General features: G+C 40.0%; 2 protein-coding genes across 3 annotated transcripts in view; both read right to left on the minus strand.

Annotated features, from left to right (window-relative positions):
• The window catches only part of mib2 (MIB E3 ubiquitin protein ligase 2), a 52,585-nt gene extending 43,336 nt beyond the window's left edge, over window positions 1-9,249 (minus strand). Inside the window, exon 1 of one of the 2 annotated variants that reach the window (XM_051949329.1) lies at window positions 9,088-9,249. The gene's annotated coding sequence lies outside the window, so the exon portion shown is untranslated. Of the gene's footprint in view, window positions 1-1,798; window positions 2,537-9,087 lie in introns of those variants that run through there. The other variant, XM_051949330.1, reaches the window with a different exon arrangement.
• A 6,597-nt stretch (window positions 9,250-15,846) lies between these two features.
• On the minus strand, window positions 15,847-19,772 carry ubiad1 (UbiA prenyltransferase domain containing 1). The gene is made up of 3 exons (XM_022215281.2): window positions 19,565-19,772; window positions 17,840-18,462; window positions 15,847-16,754 (listed from the first exon to the last, which is right to left on the minus strand). Exons 2-3 carry the CDS (start codon window positions 18,402-18,404, stop codon window positions 16,267-16,269), a joined length of 1,053 nt encoding a protein of 350 aa, XP_022070973.2. The 5' UTR covers window positions 18,405-18,462; window positions 19,565-19,772; the 3' UTR covers window positions 15,847-16,266.
• Window positions 19,773-23,504: the final 3,732 nt, after the last annotated feature.

Genomic DNA, 23,504 nt, shown 5'->3' on the forward strand with positions numbered 1-23,504 from the left:
TTTCCAGCAACCATCACTCCTGTGTTCTAATGCTACACTGTGTTAGCTAATGATGCTGAAAGGCTAATTGATGATTAAAAAAACCCTTGTGCAATTATGTTAGCACATGAATAAAAGTGTGAGTTTTCATGGAAAACATGAAATTGCCTGGGTGACCCCACACTTTTGAACGGTAGTGTATATTTACAATCACAATAGAAACTAATCGCTATTTTCTTCATTCATTAACTCAGCTAACCTCAAAACCCACTACTATATTTGAGAGGTTGGTTATTTTAAAGAAAACTAAAATTGAAAAAAATTCCCCCAAAAATTGATAAAACTGCAAGATTTTGTCACAGCCTGAAAATTTCAGGAATAATGTTTTGGTAGTGCAAATAAAAGTAAAGAAAAAACTCCCAAATGAGCAGTGCTGATCCTATCACAGGACTGTGGTTTCAGGTAAATACATTATGTTGTATATTAATGGTCATTGTTGTGTCAGGGGTGTAGGGACGCTTTGATTATTTCTTGTGTTTGCTAGAGGTAGTCACTCGTAAAAAAAAAAAGCTAGATTCACAAAGCTAAGTATAATCTCAGAGACTTAGACTTCAAGAAAAATGGAATTGTAAAAGTTAATGTTGAGTTACATACTGCTACTTAAGAACTTCACCTGAAACAAGCTTCTAGTTTGCATGAACTTCACCTGAAACAAGCAAATCAAGTCAATTAAGTCTCATCTAGGCTGTACCTAAAAATCAATGCAGTATTCATCACCACTAAGATTAGTACGATGCAGTATCTGCAAGTGCGGGAAAACATCCTTTGTTTGTCTGATCATCTCTAGTCTTTTAGCGACTGTAAAATCCTGACTCCTTATCTGGGAAGAAAAAAACTTCCAAATGAGTAGTGCTGATCCTACAATAGGACTGTGCTTAAGGTTAATATATTACTTTGCATAATAATGGCCTTGTCACATCTGTAGTCTGAGGAAGCTTTGCTCATTTCTTGTGTTTGCTAAGGCTAGTCTAACGTAAAGTGAACTAGATTCATACAACCAAGTCCAATCTTAGCCTCTTGTAGCACGGCCTCAGACCTCGAGTAAAAAAAAAAAAAAAAAATCCGTTAAAAGTCAATGTTGAATCCCATGCTGCTACTTGTGCATTAAACTTCCAATTTAAGTGTACCTGAAACAAATATTTTAGTCTTATCCAGGCCATTGTCTAATTTTGTGATGGCTACTTCTAATAAACTCTTATACCTCTAACCTGGGTATGAAACTTACTGTAATTTGGCTACCTACAATCAATAATCCACACATTTAAATTCAAAACTACCTGCACCAGTTGACATATTAAGACTACTGCGATGCAATGTCAGGACAAGCATTTTATGCCCGTCTGATCATCACCAGTCTGTTACACAAACAGTGACGGCAGCAGCCCAGCCAGCCAGATGTCTGCTTGCTTAGCACATCTACTAGCTTCACTACACACCGCAATGACATGTGGCACAATTGTAGTAGCATGATCATGGATGCATGCTCACTGCATGTGTGCTGACGTTGCACATGACCATTTTACCTTTCTGGGAAGTAAACTGCAAAATCAGCAATTTGGCCACCGTGGCAGTCTGATGAAAATGTAAGCAATCTAATCATCTTCCTCAAATTCCAATTCCCTTATTCTCAAAAGAAACAAACAGTATCGTCACATGGATTTCACCATATTACGGGACAGACATGCTAACAGAAGCCAAATAGACAAGGCTGACACGGCATCAGCTGATGAATAAAGCATGTCCAGTTTAGCTGATTTACCTGTTGGTATAGTGATGTGTAGCAGAGTGAATGGAGAGTCGGTCAAAAATAGGAAGGAGAGAAACAGCTCCTACGTCCTGCTATATAAATGCATGAGGTGATGAAAAAAAAATAAAGCTACCAGTGGTCCCACCAGCTTTTATCACCAGCAAGATTTTAAAAAAAGCCTCTTCAGGGATGAAGCCTTGCTCTGATGTGCTCCCTGAATGAACCGGCCAAGAAGGAGAAGGGGATCCAGGGGGCGGAGGAGTAGGACAGCCAGGCCGGTATTCCAGAGATGTGCTATATAGTTGCGAGCGGTCTTACAGAAACAACATCCTGCTGTACAGACAAACAGGCTGACTGTAGAGGATCAGAGCCGAAGGAGGAAGAGGAGAGGAGCCGTGCTGCTGGAGGATGCATTTAGTCCTTTGTGCGTTGTGTCAGCAAGGATTACCACCATGGAGGAGGAGGAGAGGAGAGGAGAGGAGAGGGAGGAGGAGAGCCAGGGAGAGCGGCTGCCCGACCAGCGTTGCATTCAGCTTGACGTTCCGTTGCTCTCGCACAAAAATAGGCCAATGGGTTTTGTTCTGTACAGGCTTCCTCTGCTGCTATCATCACTGGTGGATGTGAGCATCAGCATGTGAAGGCGTCACACGCTGTGTTTACAGATCAATATGTACCAAGACATGTGAATCAGGCTCTGCATAAGGATGTACAGCCCTCTCTTTCATAGCCCGTGGGGACACCATTCGCTCTACTGCCAATGAGCAGACAAGCAGAGGACAGAGGGGAGGGGGGAGGGGCATAAATTTCAGGAGGTTGGTCTGGATGTGATTTTTTTGTGTGTGTGTGTGTGTGTGTGTGTGTGTGTGTTTTTGTGGGGCTGGGGGGGTTGGTTAGGGAAAAGAAAAGGGGTGACATTGGAAGATGATTTTGATGAATGGGCACCTGAAACAGTCCCAGTTTCCAGTCGCAAACTGGTTGTTGTAACTGTTGCTGGTTAGGTACCAGCACCAGCCCACCATCTCCTCCAGGCTCAAACAGACACTGTAAGGACAGATGAGGGAGACTGTGTGCATGTTTCCCAATGCTTTCCCAGCCTCGAAACATTCTTTTTAATGTGGCCACAGCTGTGGGAGACGTCAACAACATGGTTCCTAAAAACAGACAAAACGGCATACTGTTCATGCTGGCATACACACATGGATGTACAGCTGGTGCTGCCGGGGCATGAATGGCCAAAGAATGAATGGGGGCTTAGGAAGTGGTTAAGACACAGGCTTACAATGAAGTTTATTACACCACTCTCCTATCTTGTAAACAAAGCTGCTGTACATGTAAGAGACATGATGATCGAGAACATACAAATGCAGCTCCTCTTCAAACACACGCTGACATGCTCATAAAGCCACTCATCAGACTGGGAGCACTGTTCAACAACAGGCTTCTTACAACGTCTAAAACGGTTTCAAGGTTGGGATAAAGCTGCAAGGTGTGCCTGATCAAACAACCATTCTGGCAGGTAACAAAGCTTTATTTAGAACTTTTATTATATTACAAAACAAAAGAGGGAACAGCAAACATATTTAGAATGACAAAGTCAAACACTTTATTCTATTTATGTCTTGTGTGCTCTGCCTTGGACTGTGTGAGCAAGAGTCAGTACTTCTCAATGTGAACCCATACCATTTATACATTGTGAACAGTTATCTCTCGCCATAATGACATTCCACCTACTCCCTCGCTTCAATATACACCAATCAGCCACAACATTATGACGGCTCAGAGCTAAAGTGAAAAACATTGAACATTGTGTTATAATGCAGTGTTCTGCTGGGAAACCTTGAGTCCTGACATTCATGTGGATGTTCGACATGTACCACCCACCTAAACATTGCAGGACATGGATATTAGGCATGACGCCAGTTGCCACCCTGAACAGGACGATTCACCCCAGCACCACAAAAACTGCTCGGAAGTGGCCCGGGGAACACGACAGAGCGAAGCTGTTCACCCTGGTTCCACACTCCCCCTGATCCAAATCTTACTGAGCATCTGTGGGATGTGCCAGGATAAGTCTGATCTTGGTAGATCCCACCCAGCAACCCACAGGACCCACAGAATTCACTGCCATCAGCCTGGTGCCACAGGACATCCCCAGAGGTCCCGTGTTCATACCCCACTGAGTCAGAGGACTTTTAGCAGCATGAAGAGGACCATCACAATATTAGCTGTCACTTAATCAACATATCCATCGCTCCAAAGAACTTATGGGAAAAGAATAAAATATTTTCACGTAAGAAAGCAAAATTCCCTAACTGCTAACTGCTGCTTGTAATAACACTGTTGTATTATTGAGCCAGTCTCACACTACAGGAGTTTCAGGCCATTTTACCTCCATTTCACTCCTGATGACAAGTGGAAGAATAATCTGGTTTGGTATGATCAATGTGAGATGTCTACAGAGCTAGTTTTAAAAGTCCTTAACTCTTCGCAGACTCATAGGGGCCACCCTTGAGGCTGACAGATTACAGAGATTAAAACTGATTGCTAAAATCAAACCTCTAGTTTTGACTGAACAAAAACAACCCATGTTGACCGCATATTGCATATCGAACATTTTTTCATCCAAAATGGATATCAGGAAAGATACAACGTATTATTTTGATTTTCCACAACATGAGAAAAGACAGGAATTTTGACTTGAATATCTCTGTTGGATGACCCTCATCATTCTTTCTGAAATACTGACGTAGCATTTCTTTTTATAAACTCTTCCTTTTTTTAGTGTTCCTGTTCCTCGCTCATTTTGCTGTGTTCTGTGTTCTCGTTTTAAAGTATTATCAGGGTTACAAGTTCTTGCACCGCAGTCTCCATTTTGGGAACACCTCCAGTTTACATCTGCTACCCCATGAGATCAGGTGAGGTGGCGGTCTGTCCCTTCCATAATGCCAATATAATTTTTTAGTGTGCTGCACTATTAGTTTTAAATCTTGCAGTGTGTGAGAAGAATATCTGTGTGTGATACAACTCGATTTCAAAATCTGCTAGGATTTTAAAACTCCTGTCCTGTGAGTCCGGCCTAATAGATCATGTCCTCCCACAAACTGCTGCCACGAGCACCAAATATTCTCACAACGATCAGTGGCATTTATTCAGACTATGTCAAACTGGATGACTCCGAGGTGATGACTCTCTCATGACAGCTGCTCAAACTGTCATCTTTGTAACTATTACAGGACTGGCTTGTGGCCAGGAGCCTCTTGGTTTAAACCCGTTTTAGTTGGGAAGATCCTGGCAGGGAAATAGTAAAGATAAAGAGTCCTCAATTGTGTTAGTAGGCCATTTCGGAAACGATTGACTGCTATGGGTAAAATTTTCTTATCACAATACATTAACATAATTTCATTTTGTGAAACTGATACATGTTAAAAATAGGACATTTTTCTTGAAAATTTAACAATAGGACCTGAGAGAATTCAATATATGACAACTCAATATAACTGATATCACATTGGCCTGAAAAGGACGTAAATCGAGTTTCATCATTTTCCACAAAGGTCTACTACCAATAAATTTATAACAAAACAGATACCTCAGACAAAATCAAAACCATCCATCCATTTTTCGTGTCATCCATCAAATTTTGTGACAGCTCACAGTGTCAGCAAGCAAAACAAGTAGTCCAAACATCCCTCTGTCCAGCAACATTTTAGGATCTGTTGGACGTGCCCCCAAAAAACCTCAAATGGAAGGCAGTGGGGACCATCCTGATCAGATGTCCAAACACGAACTGGCTCCTCTGAGCACAAATGAGCAGCAACTCTCAGCTCTCTCCAGATGTCTGAGCCCTTATCCTGTCTGTTGTAGGACCAACCAGCCACAATCCACCTTAAAACAGAGAAGAGCAGGTTTTCATCCATTTTCTGTCACAGACTGGAGACAGGGTCTTCTGTGATCAGTGGAGCAGAGACACCAAAGCACCACACCAGATGTGGAAAAGACACCTTTCAGATCTGTCATGATGGTGTGAAGTTTGTGTTATCCGGAGAAGGCCACAAGAAAGCAGACCTTCAGCGGATTCCACAACACACACCTCCAGACATCCAGGATGTACACTGGGCCCAGAGCGGCCAAGGGACTGGCTTTAACCTCCAGTCTCTATCAAGCATGCAAAGGAGGAAATGGCTGCCAACAACACTGACTGACTTCTGACCCCGCAGGAAGTGGAGGTCAGAATCTGACAACAGCATCTAAAGGATTTGACTTTACAGACAATGCCACAAGGAAAACTGAACTTACATTAAGACAAAGAAAGACAATTACTCCATCATCCTGGATACAAGCATTCTTCTTGTTTACTCATCTAAAGGAACTGCAGAACACTGATTCCAGTTACCTCATTATGATTACACCTTTCACTCTCCTCATATATTATATCATACTTGTTAGCCCTATACAAGTCGGTCCTGCCTCTAATAATTACTAATTATATTATTATCCAATAGTTGAATATATTATAATAGCAATCTCATTCTTTCATTTACTACCCAAAGTTCATGACCATAGGTTTGGTGCTGCTCTATCGATCCCACACTCTACTTTAAACAAGATCCAGAGTAGGACTGAATGATTTGGGGAATTTTAAAAGGTAATTTTTCTGACAGATACTGCATTTGAAATCACAATATAATTCTAAGTCAAGTTGTATGTGTACACACACACACATATATGTACACACCATTTGCTCATTGCATGTTTTCAAAATGCAGCTTCAATTTGAAATCAATTAATTGTTCAGTTCCGATCCAAACTAAGAGAAACTCCTTCACTTGGAACAAAAATCCTTTCCTGACGAATTCCTAATCAAGACAGAGCAATCCAACATTGTTTTGACAGAGAAGCATGTCCTTCGAAAACCGAAAACCTCCAAGACCCTTTACCGTGATGGGATTTTTGCATTTTTGATAGAGTGTTGAAAGAAAAATTGATCCCAAAGGAAAAGTTAGATGAAGAGTGATTCAGAAATCCTATAGAAAGGGTACAAATTTTCTTTCACTTTACTAAAGTTTTAACTTATGGGTCCTAAATTTCCCAGATTAGGAGGATCCAGTGCAATACAAGGTGGGTAGCAGTTTCATAGAAGTGTTTCAGTTTGAGATGTGTTTTTTTGCCAAAAATTCTGATTTGTACAATTAAATAACAGTGGTTTTGATCTGGGGCAAGCTACTAAAAAAAAAAAAAAATCACTGTTGGTCTGATGGCAGCTATTGTCAAGCTCCACATTTACATATCAAATCAGGCTGTCAACGGGAAAGCCTTTTCTTTCAAAGTTTCGTGTAGTCAGGCAGTTCACTTGATAAAGACTATGAATGCTTGAAAAGTAATGTGGAAACACTGTCATTAGATGTTATGACCTCCAACATATGTATATTAGGAATTTATGGGGAAAAGTCTATCCAGACATTAAAAAAAAAGTTAAGATGGAGAAACAACAGTATATGGGCCCAAAAAACAGCAAATAATTACAACAAAATCAATATTACAGAGTGTAAGTTTTACACAGACTGTCTTAAATCCTTTCCAGATGTTAAGCTTATCAAATGTTACAATGGAGTTTTGTGGAGCCAAAACAGGACAAAACACAGACACAGCAATCCACCCATTATCTAGAGCCTATCTCAGCTGACATTGGACAAGAATTGTTAGTTCACTGCAAGGCGAGGGAGACGAGAAAGACAGACAACCATAAACACCAATGCTTACATCTGCAACCTAATAAGAATCACCAAATAACCTACCATGCATGTCTTTGAATCGTGAGAGGCAGCTGGAACAGGTTTGAACACAGAACCTTCTTACTGTGCGGCAACAGTGATAACAACCGAGTGACCGTCTCATGCCTACAGACAAGGCCAATGACTGAAACTTTGCTCCCAGTGGGTGTGGCTGAAAGCAATCCTGACTATGACCAGTTGCAGCTTTAGCGTATGGCAGCTGCAGCTAGGCTCTACTCCATCACTACCAACTGACCAGAAAGATGACAGCTGTAAAGGCTTAGGTCTCACATAATAATGTCAAACTTCTCGCACATGTCATTGCAGCCAGACATGAGAGGCATAAACTCATGACAGTGCAGTCAATTCTTTATATAATCTTCCTATCGCTGATGTAATGAATTTCTGCACTTCTGTTTCTTTTGAGATCAAGTCAGATGGCAATGAATGTTCCTGTCAACTCTAATGTCAGGTGAAGATATTAATACAACCATGACTCCCTGCTCGTCGGTATACATGCAAGAGAAGTAAAAGCTCTCCTAAAAAACAATGCTGTGTCAAAAAGCGATTGTCTGACAAAAGCTGGTGTAATTTGTATTTGCATAATTCACAACATAAATGTGGCTAAAACAATTCTTGCACTTTACAGCGTAATAAGTTGTGACATTTAGAATGATTATAGGCAACACTTTGGTGTTGGTATGCCTAATATCCATATCTAGACATTAATTAACATAAGCTGAGGATGGGTTAACTCTTGAAATAAATAAATTATCTCTTTTGCAATTATCCCGTGGGTTAAGATCTCTACAAATAACGCATGAATGGCATCAAGTCATTTCAACATTTCATTCACAAGCGCAGTCAGTCAGTGGCAGGTGAAAAACTGGATTATAGAAGTTCAGTGACCATTAAAGCTATTTCAACTTGGAAAAACAACTGGGCTTGTTATAGTCTGGGGCACAGGGCTGGTAAAATAACGCAGAAACATCAGGAACAAACCAGCCTCCTGGTGTGATTACACTTTAACACAATATGTCCTTCACATTATATCATTTGAATTACTTCGACCATTGTGAATTGTGCTTACACAATACAAAAATACTTTCAATGACTGGAAAGACGAAATAAATGAATAAAGAGGCTAACATATAAAGGCTTAAAATAACTTCTTTTTAACGCTTCTAAAATGACCAGCTGACGTTCCCAATCAGCTCTTCCTGTCGACCACCATAATATACTGCACCGCTACTGTGATAAGGAGATAAATATGAAGGGGAAATTAATTCCTGTCATATTTATGGAAGTGAAGCGCTGCTGGGTGGGCCGCATGCAAACCCATATTTAGTCAGCAACATGCAGTAATATAAACCGACACTCACTTGGTAAACACTGAGCAGAATTGTGCGTGGCTTTTTAAGGATGGTGGGATTGTGCGTAGGACTAGCTTGTCCAACGCGAGCTAGCTAACTCATGTTTGGTAGCCTGGACTGGTACAGAAACAGCTTCTTTCATTCTGTAGCTACTTACCGGCTCTTTGTCAGGACTGTTTACTTTGTGGCCAAATATAATTCCATGTTGCTGTCTACTATCAACGCTGACATGACTTATTTAGAAACAAGTATTTGGTATAGTGAGAGGATCTGCTGCTCACAGCCATGACAACACGCCCAGGCATTGCGTCACTACTGGAGCTGCCTTCACGCACTCCTCGTAATAAACACAACGAGTCAGCTGGTGTCACATCACAGCCGGGTCTCACTGCTAATGGTGGAGGTACACGCCTTTTCATGGCAATATAAACACCAAACCACACCGTCACAAGTAACACAATTGTGCATTTGATTTGAAACCGTAACAAATATAGTTTAGGTGTGCAATATCACCTAGCTGACAAGTATTTCTATGAGTTTGTTTGTGAATCATTGGCTGTGAATAAAACAAAATTTTTTTTGTGTTTGTGAGGTTTTGGCAGTAATGTCACCCCATATTATTTCCTCCTATGGACATCCATCCATTAGCGATATACCAGTTAAATCCTCATTAGTAGGGGAGAGATGTGATTCTAGAAAATGCCGGTAATGAGTTTAAGCTAACCACATATCCATAAAAACTCAATTTTTCACAATTATTTTGTAATTGTAAGTCGACATTTAATGTGAAAACCACAATTCTGTGCATTTTGGCCAAAATAAACTGAGAGTTTATCATCAAAATCATGTAGGCCATGATGTGGCCAAGTGAATACACGCAATTAATTACTCATTTGACTGGTAAATGTCTATAAGATTTTAAGGAAAACTTGCCACTTGACAGACAATAAACAATAAAAAACTACCATATGAACACTCACAAAACCCATAATTACTCCACAAAGGAACATGGTGGAGTTATGTGACGATCGGTGTACATTTGTCTGTCTGTGCGCAATATTATTCAAAAACAGAAAAACTGATTTGGATGAAATTTTCAGGGAAGGTCAGAAATGACACAGAATTAGGTGATTAGATTTTGGCAGTGATGCGGCTTATAATATGGATCCATGGATTTGTTAAAGATTTCTGTAGCGCTGCGAGATAGCGGCAAAGCGTCTCTGTAACTTTGACTACAAGTGAACACTATGTCAGTTGCCTGCTGACAATCACATGATTGTGATCCTTCTAGAAATCCACTGCTGCGGACTTATCGGGACTTATTCATCGGAAATCATACAAGGAACAATTGATTAAACTGTGGGGGCATTTCTGAGTCCCATCAATTCCGCCACATATTTAGGTCGGCGATTTGGTATCCATAGATAAAACACACATGTGTAACACATGCCCGTGTTCAACTTAAGGTAATTTTTTATTAAAGCTTTCATGAGTCGAAAATGGTACAATGACTGAGCAGCCTTGGCGGAGTACTAGCTCTCCGAGTGCTTTTCTTGTACTCAATGTGCTATATTGCTTGCACTGCTGTAAGTCACAAGTGGCTGTGTTTAATCAGCATTTTCTAAACATTTTGTCAATACCATAAACAAGCTACTTTATTTTTGTATCCATGCAGGTCACACAACATCATACCAGCATTGCACCAGGAGTGACACTGACACTGACAGACAAAAATAGGTTGTAGCAACCTTGAATCTGTACTCATTATTCCTTTTTTTTCAAAAGGTGAGTTGAAGTACTTCATTTCATTCATTCTTGGACACCTTGCAAGTTAATTTTTGCTTTATTTTCAGGTCATCTGAATACCATGGAGAGCAAGAGCACCAGCAAAGCAATGAGGAGCAGAGGCAATGTCTATGACATTGTTATTTCAGAAGTTTTTACTCTGGCTGAAATGTTTTTTTCTATTAGGCAGGACCAAGGACAGATCTACAATGACACTGAGAGACTTTTGTTTGACCATGAAGTAACTCCCCTTGCATTAGGTCTTGGCTGAATGAGCATAGCCTTTCGTGTGCCAGACAGGCAAGGATGCATATTGAACAATTTTGAGCATAACTGTGGTATTTCACAAAATACCAGTCGCCTCAAGGAGCAAAATCACACAGAAGGCATTTATAGCCTCCCCTATCATTAAGGTCGCAGGAGGGCTGGAGTCTATCCCAGCTGACTTCGGGTAAAGGCAGGGGACACTCTGGACAGGTCACCAATCTATCACAGGGCTACATATACAGACAAACAATCACACTCACATTCACACCTACGGGCAATTTAGAATTACCAATTACACTCAGCATGTTTTTGGGCTGTAGGAGGATTTTTTATCTATTTATTTAACCTTTGTTTTGCCAGGTAAGTTAGTTGAGAACTGGTTCTCATTTACAATAACGACCTGGCAAAGAGGCGACATAAAACAACAGGAATAGGAAGTCGGAGAACCCGGTGCACAAGGAGCAACATGCATACTCCATGAAGAACACTCTGGATGCGAACCGGGATCTTCTAGCTACAAGGTAACGGTGCTATCAATGTGCACACTTTGGTATTTAAAAGAAGTGACCTGTTTAATATTGTTACCATGTATAGCCACCAGATTATGGTCACCCACTGATTTAGGATCTAACAGCTTCTCAACAGTTTTTTTTCTGTATTAATCTGCAGTTTGTTGGTGTCACATCAGTCAACAAATGTATCCACTTGGTAATCTGTGTCTATGTGGATACACCAAAACACTGGCTGACAAGATGGCTCTCAGTCTGCAGACGCTTGGCAGAAGAAGAATATTCCAGCATGTTAAAGACCCAAAGCACACTGACAAAGGAAAAAATGAAAACCATGACCTGGGTGAGGATCACACCGGATTTGAATCCGACAGAACACCTTTGTGACATTTTAAAGAAAAGGGTAGCGCAACCCATCCAGCAAAGAACAGCTGAAAAAACTGTCTCTGCAGAAAGAAAAAAAAAAGAAATTTGTTTTCCACTATGGTGTGGAAGATTGAGACCATCATCAACAATACAGGTAGACATATAAAGAATTGAAAAAGTCAAATATTTTAAATTGATTTGTTAAAGTTGTACTGATTTTGTTGCATTAAGTTCCTATTTTTTGGTATGTATTTTATAAATGGTAGATCTAAAATGTTTATTTTTAATTTTACCTAGGAACAAATGCCCTAATGTTCAACTTAGAAATAATGTATTTAATCTAAAAGTCTAATCTAAATAATCATTTCTTAATAGCTATTTATACTATTTACAAGATGGGAGTGGCAAGTTTAAGCTTCCAATTTATTTTCCAGACATGTCTCAGCACGATGGGAGGATATCAAAGCACAGACAACCCACAGAGATGCAAAGGGAAGGTAATTACTAACATGAAATTTGGGATGACACTATTAATTAAACCCAATTAAAGCACAGGCGTCAAATGCACTCAATCACTGTCAGTAATGTGAAAAAGCAAAAAGATCAGAAAAAGTTTCCTAAAAAACGTGGTATGCTGAAACCAAAGATGAGAGCACACTGCTTCTATGTCATACAAATAAAAATGTTTTGTAATGTATAATTTCTGTTGATCATCTGTTGCTACTCATCTGTCCTTTTAAAAATGTAAGTAGAACTTTCTTCATTGGGTGGATTTAAGTTGACAAAACAATAATATGATCTTATGAACGTTCTTAACCAGAAAAAAAATAGTGCTGCCTACAGAGATGTTGACCTTTAAAGACATGTACTAAATATTTTGCTAGTTTAACTAATATCTTGGCCTCTAAGTGTTACAGCTGTCTGGGCTAGTTATTGTAACAGTTGTTCAATACTGACCCCTGCTGACAAACTACAGAAATGAAAATAACTGTCATTTTGCTGTTGTGAATTTCAACAGCTCCTTGATTACACCCCCTTTCAGCAAATTAAAGCCACACGTCCTCATAGTGTGGCTTTCAGTTTTTCAGCTCAAAACATTGCAAAGGCGGTTGATTTGACCGTGACTGTATTATCTCTGATTTTAGCCCTGCTCTAGACAGGCTGTTTGATTCTAGAAAAGTGGTTAGCACTCTTGCCTTGCAGCTAGAAGATCTCCAGTTCACATCCTGGCCTTCCCAGAGGAAAAAATGAAATGAAAACCATGACCTGGACGAGGATGACACCTGACTTGAATCCAACAGAACACCTTTGTGGCATTTTAACATCCATGGAGTTTGCATGTTCTCCCTGTGCATGTGTGGGCTTTCTACCACAGTCCAAAAACATGCTCAGGTTCATCGGTGATCCTAAATTATCTGTAGGTGTGAGAGTGATTGTTTGTATATGTGGACTTGTTTTCTGCCAGTCTGTGACAGACTGGTGACCCTAGTGAGGATTTGGCTGTGTAAAGGTAATGGATGGATGGATGTTCTTGCCCCCTTCAGGAAGAACACTGTCTGCATTTGTGATTAAAAATCACAGCTTAAGCTGGACAACTATTGGTTATTTGGGTGTTACAAAGCACCTGGGTTGAATTCTTTGTTGATTGCAAAGCTGGGAGGCTCGCAAGTTGTTGGTGGTCTTGAGGTATAGCAGCAGTAAACACTTTAAGATATCCCATCACCTTTAATTTTACTCCGCTAACTTCATAACTACCACAAAACAAAAATAAAAACTGATTTTCACCATATGGGACCTTTAACCCTGATCTTGTCTTCATTTACAGGCACCTGAAAAATATTGTTTCTCATCTGAAAAAATCCAAAAATTCAGCAAAGAAATTCCCCAAATTTCTGAAAATTTGCTTCAGGAAGAAAATTCCAATAATTTATTTTTTTTAAAAAATACCCCAAATTTGGCAAGAAAATTCTTGTAAACATTTTTTTTAAAAATGAGAAAATCTTCCAAAAACAAAATCCTAAAAATATCTAAAATGACTACATATACAGTGGGTACGGAAAGTATTCAGACCCCTTGAATTTTTTCACTCTCTGTGTCATTGCAGCCATTTGCCAAAATCAAAAAAGTTCATTTTATTTCTCATTAATGTACACTCAGCACCCCATTTTGACAGAAAAAAACAGAAATGTAGAAATTTTTGCAAATGTATTCAAAAAGAAAAACTGAAATGTCACATGGTCATAAGTATTCAGACCCTGTGCTCAGTATTGAGTAGAAGCACACTTTTCAGCTAGTACAGCCATGAGTCTTCTTGGGAATGATGCAACAAGTTTTTCACACCTGGATTTGGGGATCCTCTGCCATTCTTCCTTGCAGATCCTCTCCAGTTCTGTCAGGTTGGATGATTAACAGTGGTGGACAGCCATTTTGAGGTCTCTCCAGAGATGCTCAATTGGGTTTAGGTCAGGGCTCTGGCTGGGCCAGTCAAGAACGGTCAGAGTTGTTCTGAAGCCACTCCTTTGTTATTTTAGCTGTGTGCTTAGGGTCATCGTCCTGTTGAAAGGTGAACCTTCGGCCCAGTCTGAGGTCCTGAGCACTCTGGAAGAGGTTTTCCTCCAGGATATCGCTGTACTTGGCCGCATTCATCCTTCCTTCAATTGCAACCACACCTGACTCAAATGATCAGCTCGTCATCAGGCTTCTGCAGAGGCTTGATGACGAGCTGATCATTTGAATCAGGTGTGTTGGAGCAGGGAAGCATCTAAAACATGCAGGACATGGGGTCCTGAGGAACAGGGTTGAGAACCACTGCTCTTAGGAACTTTGAGTGCTGCAGAAATTCTTTTGTAACCTTGTCCAGATCTGTGCCTTGCCACAATTCTGTCTCTGAGCTCCTTGGGCAGTTCCTTCCACCTCATGATTCTCATTTGCTCTGACATGCACTGTGAGCTGTAAGGTCTTATATAGACAGGTGTGTGCCTTTCCTAATCAAGTCCAATCAGTTTAATTAAACACAGCTGGACTCCAATAAAGAAGCAGAACCATCTCGAGGAGGATCAGAAGAAATGGACAGCATGTGAGTTAAATATGAATGTCGCTGCAAAGGGTCTGAATACTTATGACGCGATATTTCAGTTTTTCTTTTTTAATAAATTTGCAAAAATTTCTACATTTGTTTTTTTCTGTCAAGATGGGGTGCTGAGTGTACATTAAAGAGAAATAAAATGAACTTTTTTTGATTTTGGCAAATGGCTGCAATGACAGAGAGTGAAACATTTCAAGGGGTCTGAATATTTTCCGTACCCACTGTATATCAGTAAAACTTCTATTTTCTTTAAGAACATGAACAAAAAAAATCAACCAAATTTTGGTTGATTTTTTGTGTGTGAATGTTCTTAAAGAAGCATTTTTTCAACATCTTTTTCCACCAAAAAATGTTCATGTTTCCCAAAAATGTTGATATTGTGGACATCATAAATTTCCCTGTGAAAATACATTTTTTTACTCCCACATTTTCACGCTTTGAAACGTGTCAATTTGACCCGCAGGACAACACAAGGGTTAAGACTGTAACTTCTGCAGAATGACTGGAATGAATGATCGGAATAAATAGCAGTGGAGCCTTTTCTGTAGCAATAACGTGCCAGAATGTGGTACAGCTTAATGTCAACTTTGTATCGCTCCACCAATACAAAGAAATACTTTTGTGTAATGGAATGTTTGCTGCTCTTTCAATGCCAATGTCCACATGTGCAGGTTCCAGTTTGATAACATCTGCAATGCCTATTGTATCTAGCCTGAGGTGAAGATGTTGCTTCATTTCTATAGACCACATATATAACCGCTCTGTCAATATACTTTCATAACTTGAAACCTTTCTTACTGGTAAAGATATTTTGCATTTTCCCTGCTACATGTTTAATTGCATTTGTGTGGTACAAAGAGGAAACTTTTTTTTTAGCTTTGATCCAAAATGAAGACATGTCACATCAGTATGGTGAGTTTTATTACAATTAAATGGAATACTATTTGGCTCTCCAAAAAGAATAGCATAATGATCAAATTAACAGAATGTACCATACAGACATTACAATGTTGAGAATAATGGAGTAATTGATGTTTTCGGGTATCAGTGTTAAGCGTTGTCTTGGCAACTGTTGTTTTATCGTCTGTCCTTGAAACATGAAAATGCTACCCACCTCTACAACATTTCTTACCTTTTACCAACAGGTTACAGCAGGCTTAATACTGATAGCGTCTTCAGTGTCAAAGAGGGGGGATTAAACTAAATCTCTGTCCAACATATAAATTAAACAATAAATTAAAGCCGGTAAAAGTCTTTAGATAGCTTCGTACAAATACAAAGAGGTACATAAACTAGTCCGTATTAAAACAACAAAGCTAATGAATCACAGTAACGGCAAGCTGCCAGGAGGTGCCAGAATGATCCCGAACACATAGAAAAGTCCCATGAGGAGGTTTAGCTTGGCCGTTTTCTGGGGGATCTTGGCGTAGCATCTGCTCCGGAACTGCTTCTCCAGGGAAAAGGCCATGGGCAGCGTGAGCAGAGGCAGCGCCATGCTGATGGTGTAACGGGTGGCGAGGATGCAAAAGAGCACGTAGGGGACGAAGAGCAGGAGGTTATAGAGGACGTAAGACAGCGTGGGGCCTATGAGGATGGCCAAGGTGACGATGCCTGCTTGCTTGTCAGAGTCCATGTCTCTGGTGTTGTTGCTGTGGAGGATGGCTTCTGTGTTGAGGGCCAGCGGGACGGCGTACACCAGCGGCAGCACAGACAGGTAGCCAACCTGCACTGCATGGGCAAACATGACTGCCAGAGGACCGAAGGTAATGAGGATTACTACATCTCCCAGGGCGACGTACTTGAGGCCGATGCCTGCGGAAAAGAGCAAAGAGGAAGTCACGTTTAATTTTGAGATTTCAACAAGGTGCCATCAAGTCACATAAATGACATAAGTACAGGATCATCAGCTTAGTATTGTTTTTGATAACAAAAAATGGATCCGACAGTTTCTATGTCCATTTCCACACTTATGAATTTCCAATTGGCTTTGCACTCCCAGTTTTTAGCGCAGGGTTTCTGCTTATGCTTGTGTCTTAAAGCTCACATTGACAACAATTATCACTGCTATTTTCTCAGATTTGATAAAACTCATTTGGAGCACAGCTACACAATTAGTTTTACAGACTCAGTGGTGTTATGCATTACAAGTAATGTACTGTTGAGGTTAGTCTTTAATGAAACTGTATTTTTTTCAATATCAGGAAAATACACCAAAGAAGTGAGGCTCAAACAGAAAGAAGCAGTCCATGCATTAGAACAAATTGCAAGACTCTCCATGTTTGGATGTATAAATTCTGATGGGAAAGTATGCACTCTGCATTTCACCTCATGAAAAATGTGACACATCAGTGCCATGTTGGGAAAAAAAGTGCTACCTTGAAGGGCCGGTTTACCCAAATTCTAACAACCATGAGACTGTATGGATGGAAACTTTGTGTGCAGGTTTACATTTATCTGTCTCTAAAATATCTGCTATCTAACACACTGTTGCAGAGAGTATTCAGAGCTGAAAATCATCTCCACATTATTCAGGGTGTAGGAAGAATTTTCAGAAGCAAATATCTCAAAAACTCTGCACATAAAAAAAGTACTTGCACAGATACAAACCACAAATTGTAAGTGAGCAGTTTCAGTCAGTTTTGGGTGAAGTGCATGGACTGTTACTCAGTGCTCATCGCTTGTTTTGTGCCATTAAATAAATGATGACAGAGTAATCGTGATGGCAAACATGAATGTGCTGTGCCCATTTTCATTCTTCCATCAAATGCAAGTTCTCCATTTTAAAACCCTTTCCTATTACTACAGCATTCACGATGCCATGTTGCCTACTGCCACTTAGTTGTAATGCGAGTGTGCTTTTAGTGGCAAATAAACACAGGTTTGTGCATTTTACTCACCTCCGGTGTATAAAAAAGAGCTGGAGAGTCCCCCAAAGTAAATAAGGGCTAGATGTTCAAGTCTAAGAGTAGACAAGAAGTAGAGCAGAGTGGCACACAAGCACCCCAATGAGTACAGCAATGCACCAAACATAACAACATCCTGTGGAGCCAAGATTTCATCCACAAGAGTCCTATCATCGCTCTTCTTATGGTCAATCCCTTTGGAGAAGTCATAGTAGGTGTTCACGAGGTTTCCTGCCCCATGGACTACAAGGACGGCTACTGCACACACCATCAGGATGACCAAGTCCACAGAGCCCTCCAGTTTGTATGCCAAGGCACTGCCAAGGGCCACAGGTGTGAGCGAGGCACTGAAGCTCCACGGTCTCAGTGCGAGCACATAGGCCGCACACTTCTGCCTGACATGTGAGGCAACACGGGCCATCCTCGACGTGTGGTTGGTAGGTGCAGGATGATTCTGCACCAAGTTATTCATACCAGTCTGCCACTGCCGGCCATTATGACCATTTGAACCAGCCAGCACAAATGTTTCTGCCCTGCTTTGCTTCTGGTCTTTGGCCATTCCTCTACAAGGGTTCTACAACATGAGTGATGTTCCAAAATGTAAGGGTCTGGTGTTCCTGTAGAAACAAAAAGACACCAGCCAAATTACAAGACGGACAGTTGACGGTGTATAACACAACACAGAATCTATATCTGTATTACATGCACAAAATTTACCATAAAAAAAAATCTGCCTGAGTGGCAATTTTTAACCGTCTGAACCCAAAAACCACCTGCAGGTTTGAACAGCAAATTATCTTTACATCGTATATCGAGCCACAAACTGAAAAAACAAAAACAATCAGCAGGTTGTAAACATTAAGGTGGTGCTTTTCCAGAAACTGTAACACCAGTGGGCACTTGGAAAAATGTTGGACATGTCCATAGATGGTTTTTCCCCCATTTCTGTAAAACATGTAACTTAAAGAAATGTATCTTTTTTGTGAATTATGGCATTATAACCCTATTGTATTGCACAGAAGACATTTATAAGTTTGCTCTACTTACAGCCATAGCTTTACTGTCTCCTTAGAGGTGCACTGAAAAAACTAACTGATGGTGCTTAAAATATAACTGATTGAACAATATGTAAATTTGTCAAGTATTGTGCTTCCTTTTTGCTTATTCTTGCGTTCTAAATTAGGGTACTTTTTACTCAAAGATATCATTTATAATGAACAAAATGCATTGAGACTGTGTACATATCCTGCAGAAACATAAAGATCACCTAATAGATTGCATTTTCATATATTGATCTTTACTTTTGTTTTTATATAATCAAGAAAATTTAGGACTTTTTCAGGACTTGCAGATAACTCGTTGAAATTATTTTTACCACTTGTGCATGTGTAATATTGCTGCTGCACACTGAGAGCTGCAACAACACTGCCAGCCACTCTAAATGCCAAATTAAGCCTACAGTTTCGAAGCTGAACAAAAAGTGGTTAACTATTCCTCTTGTCATACACGTGGCATTTCGTTAAATACTACCACAAGTCAAATGTTGACGAAGCTACTCTCGATACGCTTTCTACCAAGCAGAGGGCACCGTGGGGTAGCGACAGACAAGCAGCCTGAGCCAACTACTGAGATTATGAGATTAAAGCTAACAGGCTAGCCGCCGAGCTACGGCTCCGTGTGGGGGACAGAGAGGAGGAAATGTCTGACAGCAGCTCTTACCTGCTATGACTCCAGCATCCAGCACAAACTGCGCTTCTGTCCTCTGAGAAACATATTTGTGTGTACGCAAAACCTGGTGCGGCAATAGGCAGTTACACAGCTTACGTGTCAACTTCGAGGGTACTTGACTGGTTGGCCACTGTAAACCTTGCAGCACCTGACGGGCGCCATTTTCTCTGCCAGGAGTGTCACGTCGCACAGTGGTCGAAGAAACTGCACCTAGTCCTAATGGTTCCGCCTTGTTTTTTATTCCAATTTGGTCAATACGATGCAAAACAATGCTCAGCACGTTTTGTTTATTATTGATAACATTCGTCATATTCAAATACAATGAAGAAATCATGCAACAGATCAGGCATAGCTTTGAAGTTAGAGCTTTAATTGTTAGACCTCTTGATACTTTCCTGACAAAGTCTACACAGCAGGCCTTCAACAATAAAATACATTAGAACGTTAAATAATAATTCAATTTAAAAAGTAAACTAATTCACCATATATAAATAAAGGCTGCAACAAAAAATACACCACAATTATTTTGTTAATAAGATGCATTTGTTAAGTCAACCAATAATCCAACCTAAATAATTAATCACCAGTGTCTAAAAGAAAAGAATTGTGAAAGAAGAAGAAGACAGCCGTCTTGGTGCTTAATGAGGTGAGATACAATGACAGAACCACTGTTAACTCGTTTACTACAAAACAACTACCTATTACAACCTGCTTAAGAACGCACAGTTTGACTCCCCAAAGAACTGCACAGGAAGAGGCAGAAAACAATGCTCACAGAGGTCTAAGAAGTATTTTGTTTGTGTTACAGCAATGGCCCTATATCCATCCAGAGCTCATTAGTAAGCAATAAAAAGTCAAAAATGAAATAAATACTGGAAAGGAAAAATAGATAAGTTCCCCTTTTCAAAAAAAAAAAATGGATGCAAAAGGATCCATTGGTGGAAATATGATTATGTCAAAAATGACGACAAGGTTGTCACAGGTTTCTGATTTTCAGTCATTCAGGTCATGGTAATTATGGTCATGATATGGTTCAGAATCTTTCAGCTCTGGTTTGAAAATGCTCCTACCAAACCACAAGGGGATAAAAGAGCACACATTATAACCAAGGGTTGTCCCATATGAGCTGGTTTAAGAGAGCATTGAAAGAGCCTATATACACTACCATTCAAAAGTAGTGTACATTTCCATGAAAACTCACCTTTCAACACCATTAGCTAACACAATGTAGCATTAGAACACAGGAGTGATGGTAGCTGGAAATGTTCCTCTCTACCCCTATGTAGATATTCCATTAAAAATCAGCTGTTTTCAGCTAGAATAGTCATTTACCACATTAACAATGTCTAGACTGTATTTCTAATTCATTTAATGTTATTATCATTGAAAAAACTGCTTTCCTTTCTAAACTGAGGAAATTTCTAAGTGACCCAAACTTTAAACAGTAGTGTATGTTAAATTGGAGCAGCCATCACAAAACAAAGCAGAGGGACTATGACACTACTCATCAGGTCTTTACACTGTAGTCCTTAGATCCCTCACTTTGAGTCATTTCCCCACTTGGTAGTTTCACAAACATTCACACCTCCATACATGTGAGTCCTTGGTCAGTAATTTAGTCAGTTATTTCTAATATGCCTTGTTTTTGCAGCAGACATAAGTAAAAGTTTAAAAAAATGCCTTATTGAGAATCAAGATAATTGACACTGATGTTTTCTTCTTTCACCTTTAACAGGATTACTCATACAATACTAGTATCTTTAAGTGTATTATACATTCTGTAGTAACTTAACTGTCTATGCATTTTCATTATTGTACATGCGTTTTTGACAGTGTACATTTTTTTCAGCGATTGTACATATTGTGCAGTGTTTTGTGTTTTCAGATGTGTAACTACATCAGGCAATGAAAAGTAGCTAACTCATCTATCTCTAACTCAGATACATTTAGAAATATTTAAATGTAAAATTAACCCCTTTTAAAAGAATGAATTGGAACTGAACTGAATTACTGTGCCAAGCTATTCAAACCTGTGAGTTGGTATACACAATACTACAATCCAGAAACTGGCATAATAATATACATGCTCAATGCCACAAATTACATTCTGCTTTCCTGCTGTTAGATTTCAGGATGTTTGCTGAAAAAGTACCTGCTGATTACTAGCTTGCTGCTTTGCTACTAGAAGTCTAGTGTGGAGTCCTGATCTTGTTTTGTGTTGAATTATTTTTTAATTTAGGGGCTGACTGTCAGATGTGATGGGGCTTCCGTGTTTTGGTGTTTTGCTGTTATTCTGCCTCACTGGAGGAAAATTAAACCCCTGGGACATCCTTGTGAGTCCCTGAACTAAACCTTATTTGAACACCACCAGTCACTTGCATCCTTTTACTTTCTTCCCAGAAATTCAGTATCAAGTGTTGACATTTTTGTATTTTTTTTTTTTTTAGCAGCAAACAGAGACCTTTCCAAGTGGCAGCCGGGGGTTGCACAGCCTTTTCTGAAATCTCATTGACCATCCTTGTGGCCACTCCAGACCAGAACGGTCATTCACTTAAACTCCACTGTCCACCTATTATGTTTGAATGCAACTGTAGTGTCCCAGTGCAAGTGAAGGCGGCATCACACAACTGTGCATTGTTGAAGAAATTTCCACTCTTAGTCCTTCAAAGTTTGCTGTTGTAGGGTGTTTATTGGTATTCTGGCATACGGTGGGCTTACCAACACAGAGTGTGAGTCTGTGAAGGCAAGACGACCAAGAGCATTTTCAGAGTCCACATTTTATAGAGATGGTCAGAGTGGGTCAGAGGGTAGGGAGGGGGCTGTATGCAAGGGTTAATCATGATAAAATTGCATATGGTTGCTAATTAGTGACAGAGGGTAATACAATAAAGAACAAAAGGTAAATGAATTAAGGGGTCTGGGTAGGCAGCCAAGATAAGAGATGAAAGGTCAAACAAACAATTGCAAATAGCGAAGGTGCAACAACAAAAGGTAAGAGAGGGGTTTGGCTGACATTAACAAATAACAAAAAAATCATACAGCAGCAGCTTAAAACTAGATCTGAAGCCTATTTTGTTTCTTCCAGCTGTTTGTGGGGGTCTCTCTTGTGATTTTAGTACATATCTGCAGCATCAGATAGTAGCAGCATCCATAGCAACAAAGACAGGGCAGTAACATCATGAATCACAATTGATCCCTGACCTGGAGACAGGATCAGTCAGGATTGAACAACACATGACCCCGTACTTTTCTTCACCTCAGGCAGATAAGCTGTCAAACACAGTATCACAATTTATCAGCTGCCATTAAATCACTAGTTGTGCCGCTGAATCCTGAGTTCCATCACGGCTAGATATTATTTAATCGTAAAGATCTGATCCTACAGTCAAACAATTTTTTATGGTATGTGATTACTTCAGTCTAATATTGATGTGGTTTCCAGTTAGCCTTTGTATTACAAAAGCATAGAAGATCTCCTTTAATTCAGTTATGGCTTTTAGTTTTTGTGTGACACTCCAAGATTTTCAGCGGCAGGCCTCACTATAATGAATTTCTAGGTGTGCTACAGGTGGCAAATGGTATTACATGAGTTAATGTTTATAGCTTAAGGCTTAACTATTCAGTACACAGCTACCAGTGCTAAAGTGTGCAGCAGATTTTGTGGAATCTGCCATGAACAGTCTAAATGGGCCAAATGTAAAGACAGAGAGTACATGAGGCGAGCAAAAGTATTCCTTTCATGAAACTGCAACTCAAAACTGCTGTTTTAACTCTCCATCATCTAGCCTGTATCTATCATTTGCAACACAAAAAATATCCTCACTAGGGTCGTGGGGGAGCTGGAGCCTATCCCAGCTGACTGAGGGTGAAGGCAGGGGACACAATGGACAGGTCACCAGTCTGTCACAGGACTACACATAGAGACAAACAA

Source organism: Acanthochromis polyacanthus, chromosome 6 (assembly GCF_021347895.1).
Source record: "Acanthochromis polyacanthus isolate Apoly-LR-REF ecotype Palm Island chromosome 6, KAUST_Apoly_ChrSc, whole genome shotgun sequence".
Lineage (NCBI taxonomy): Eukaryota > Metazoa > Chordata > Actinopteri > Pomacentridae > Acanthochromis > Acanthochromis polyacanthus.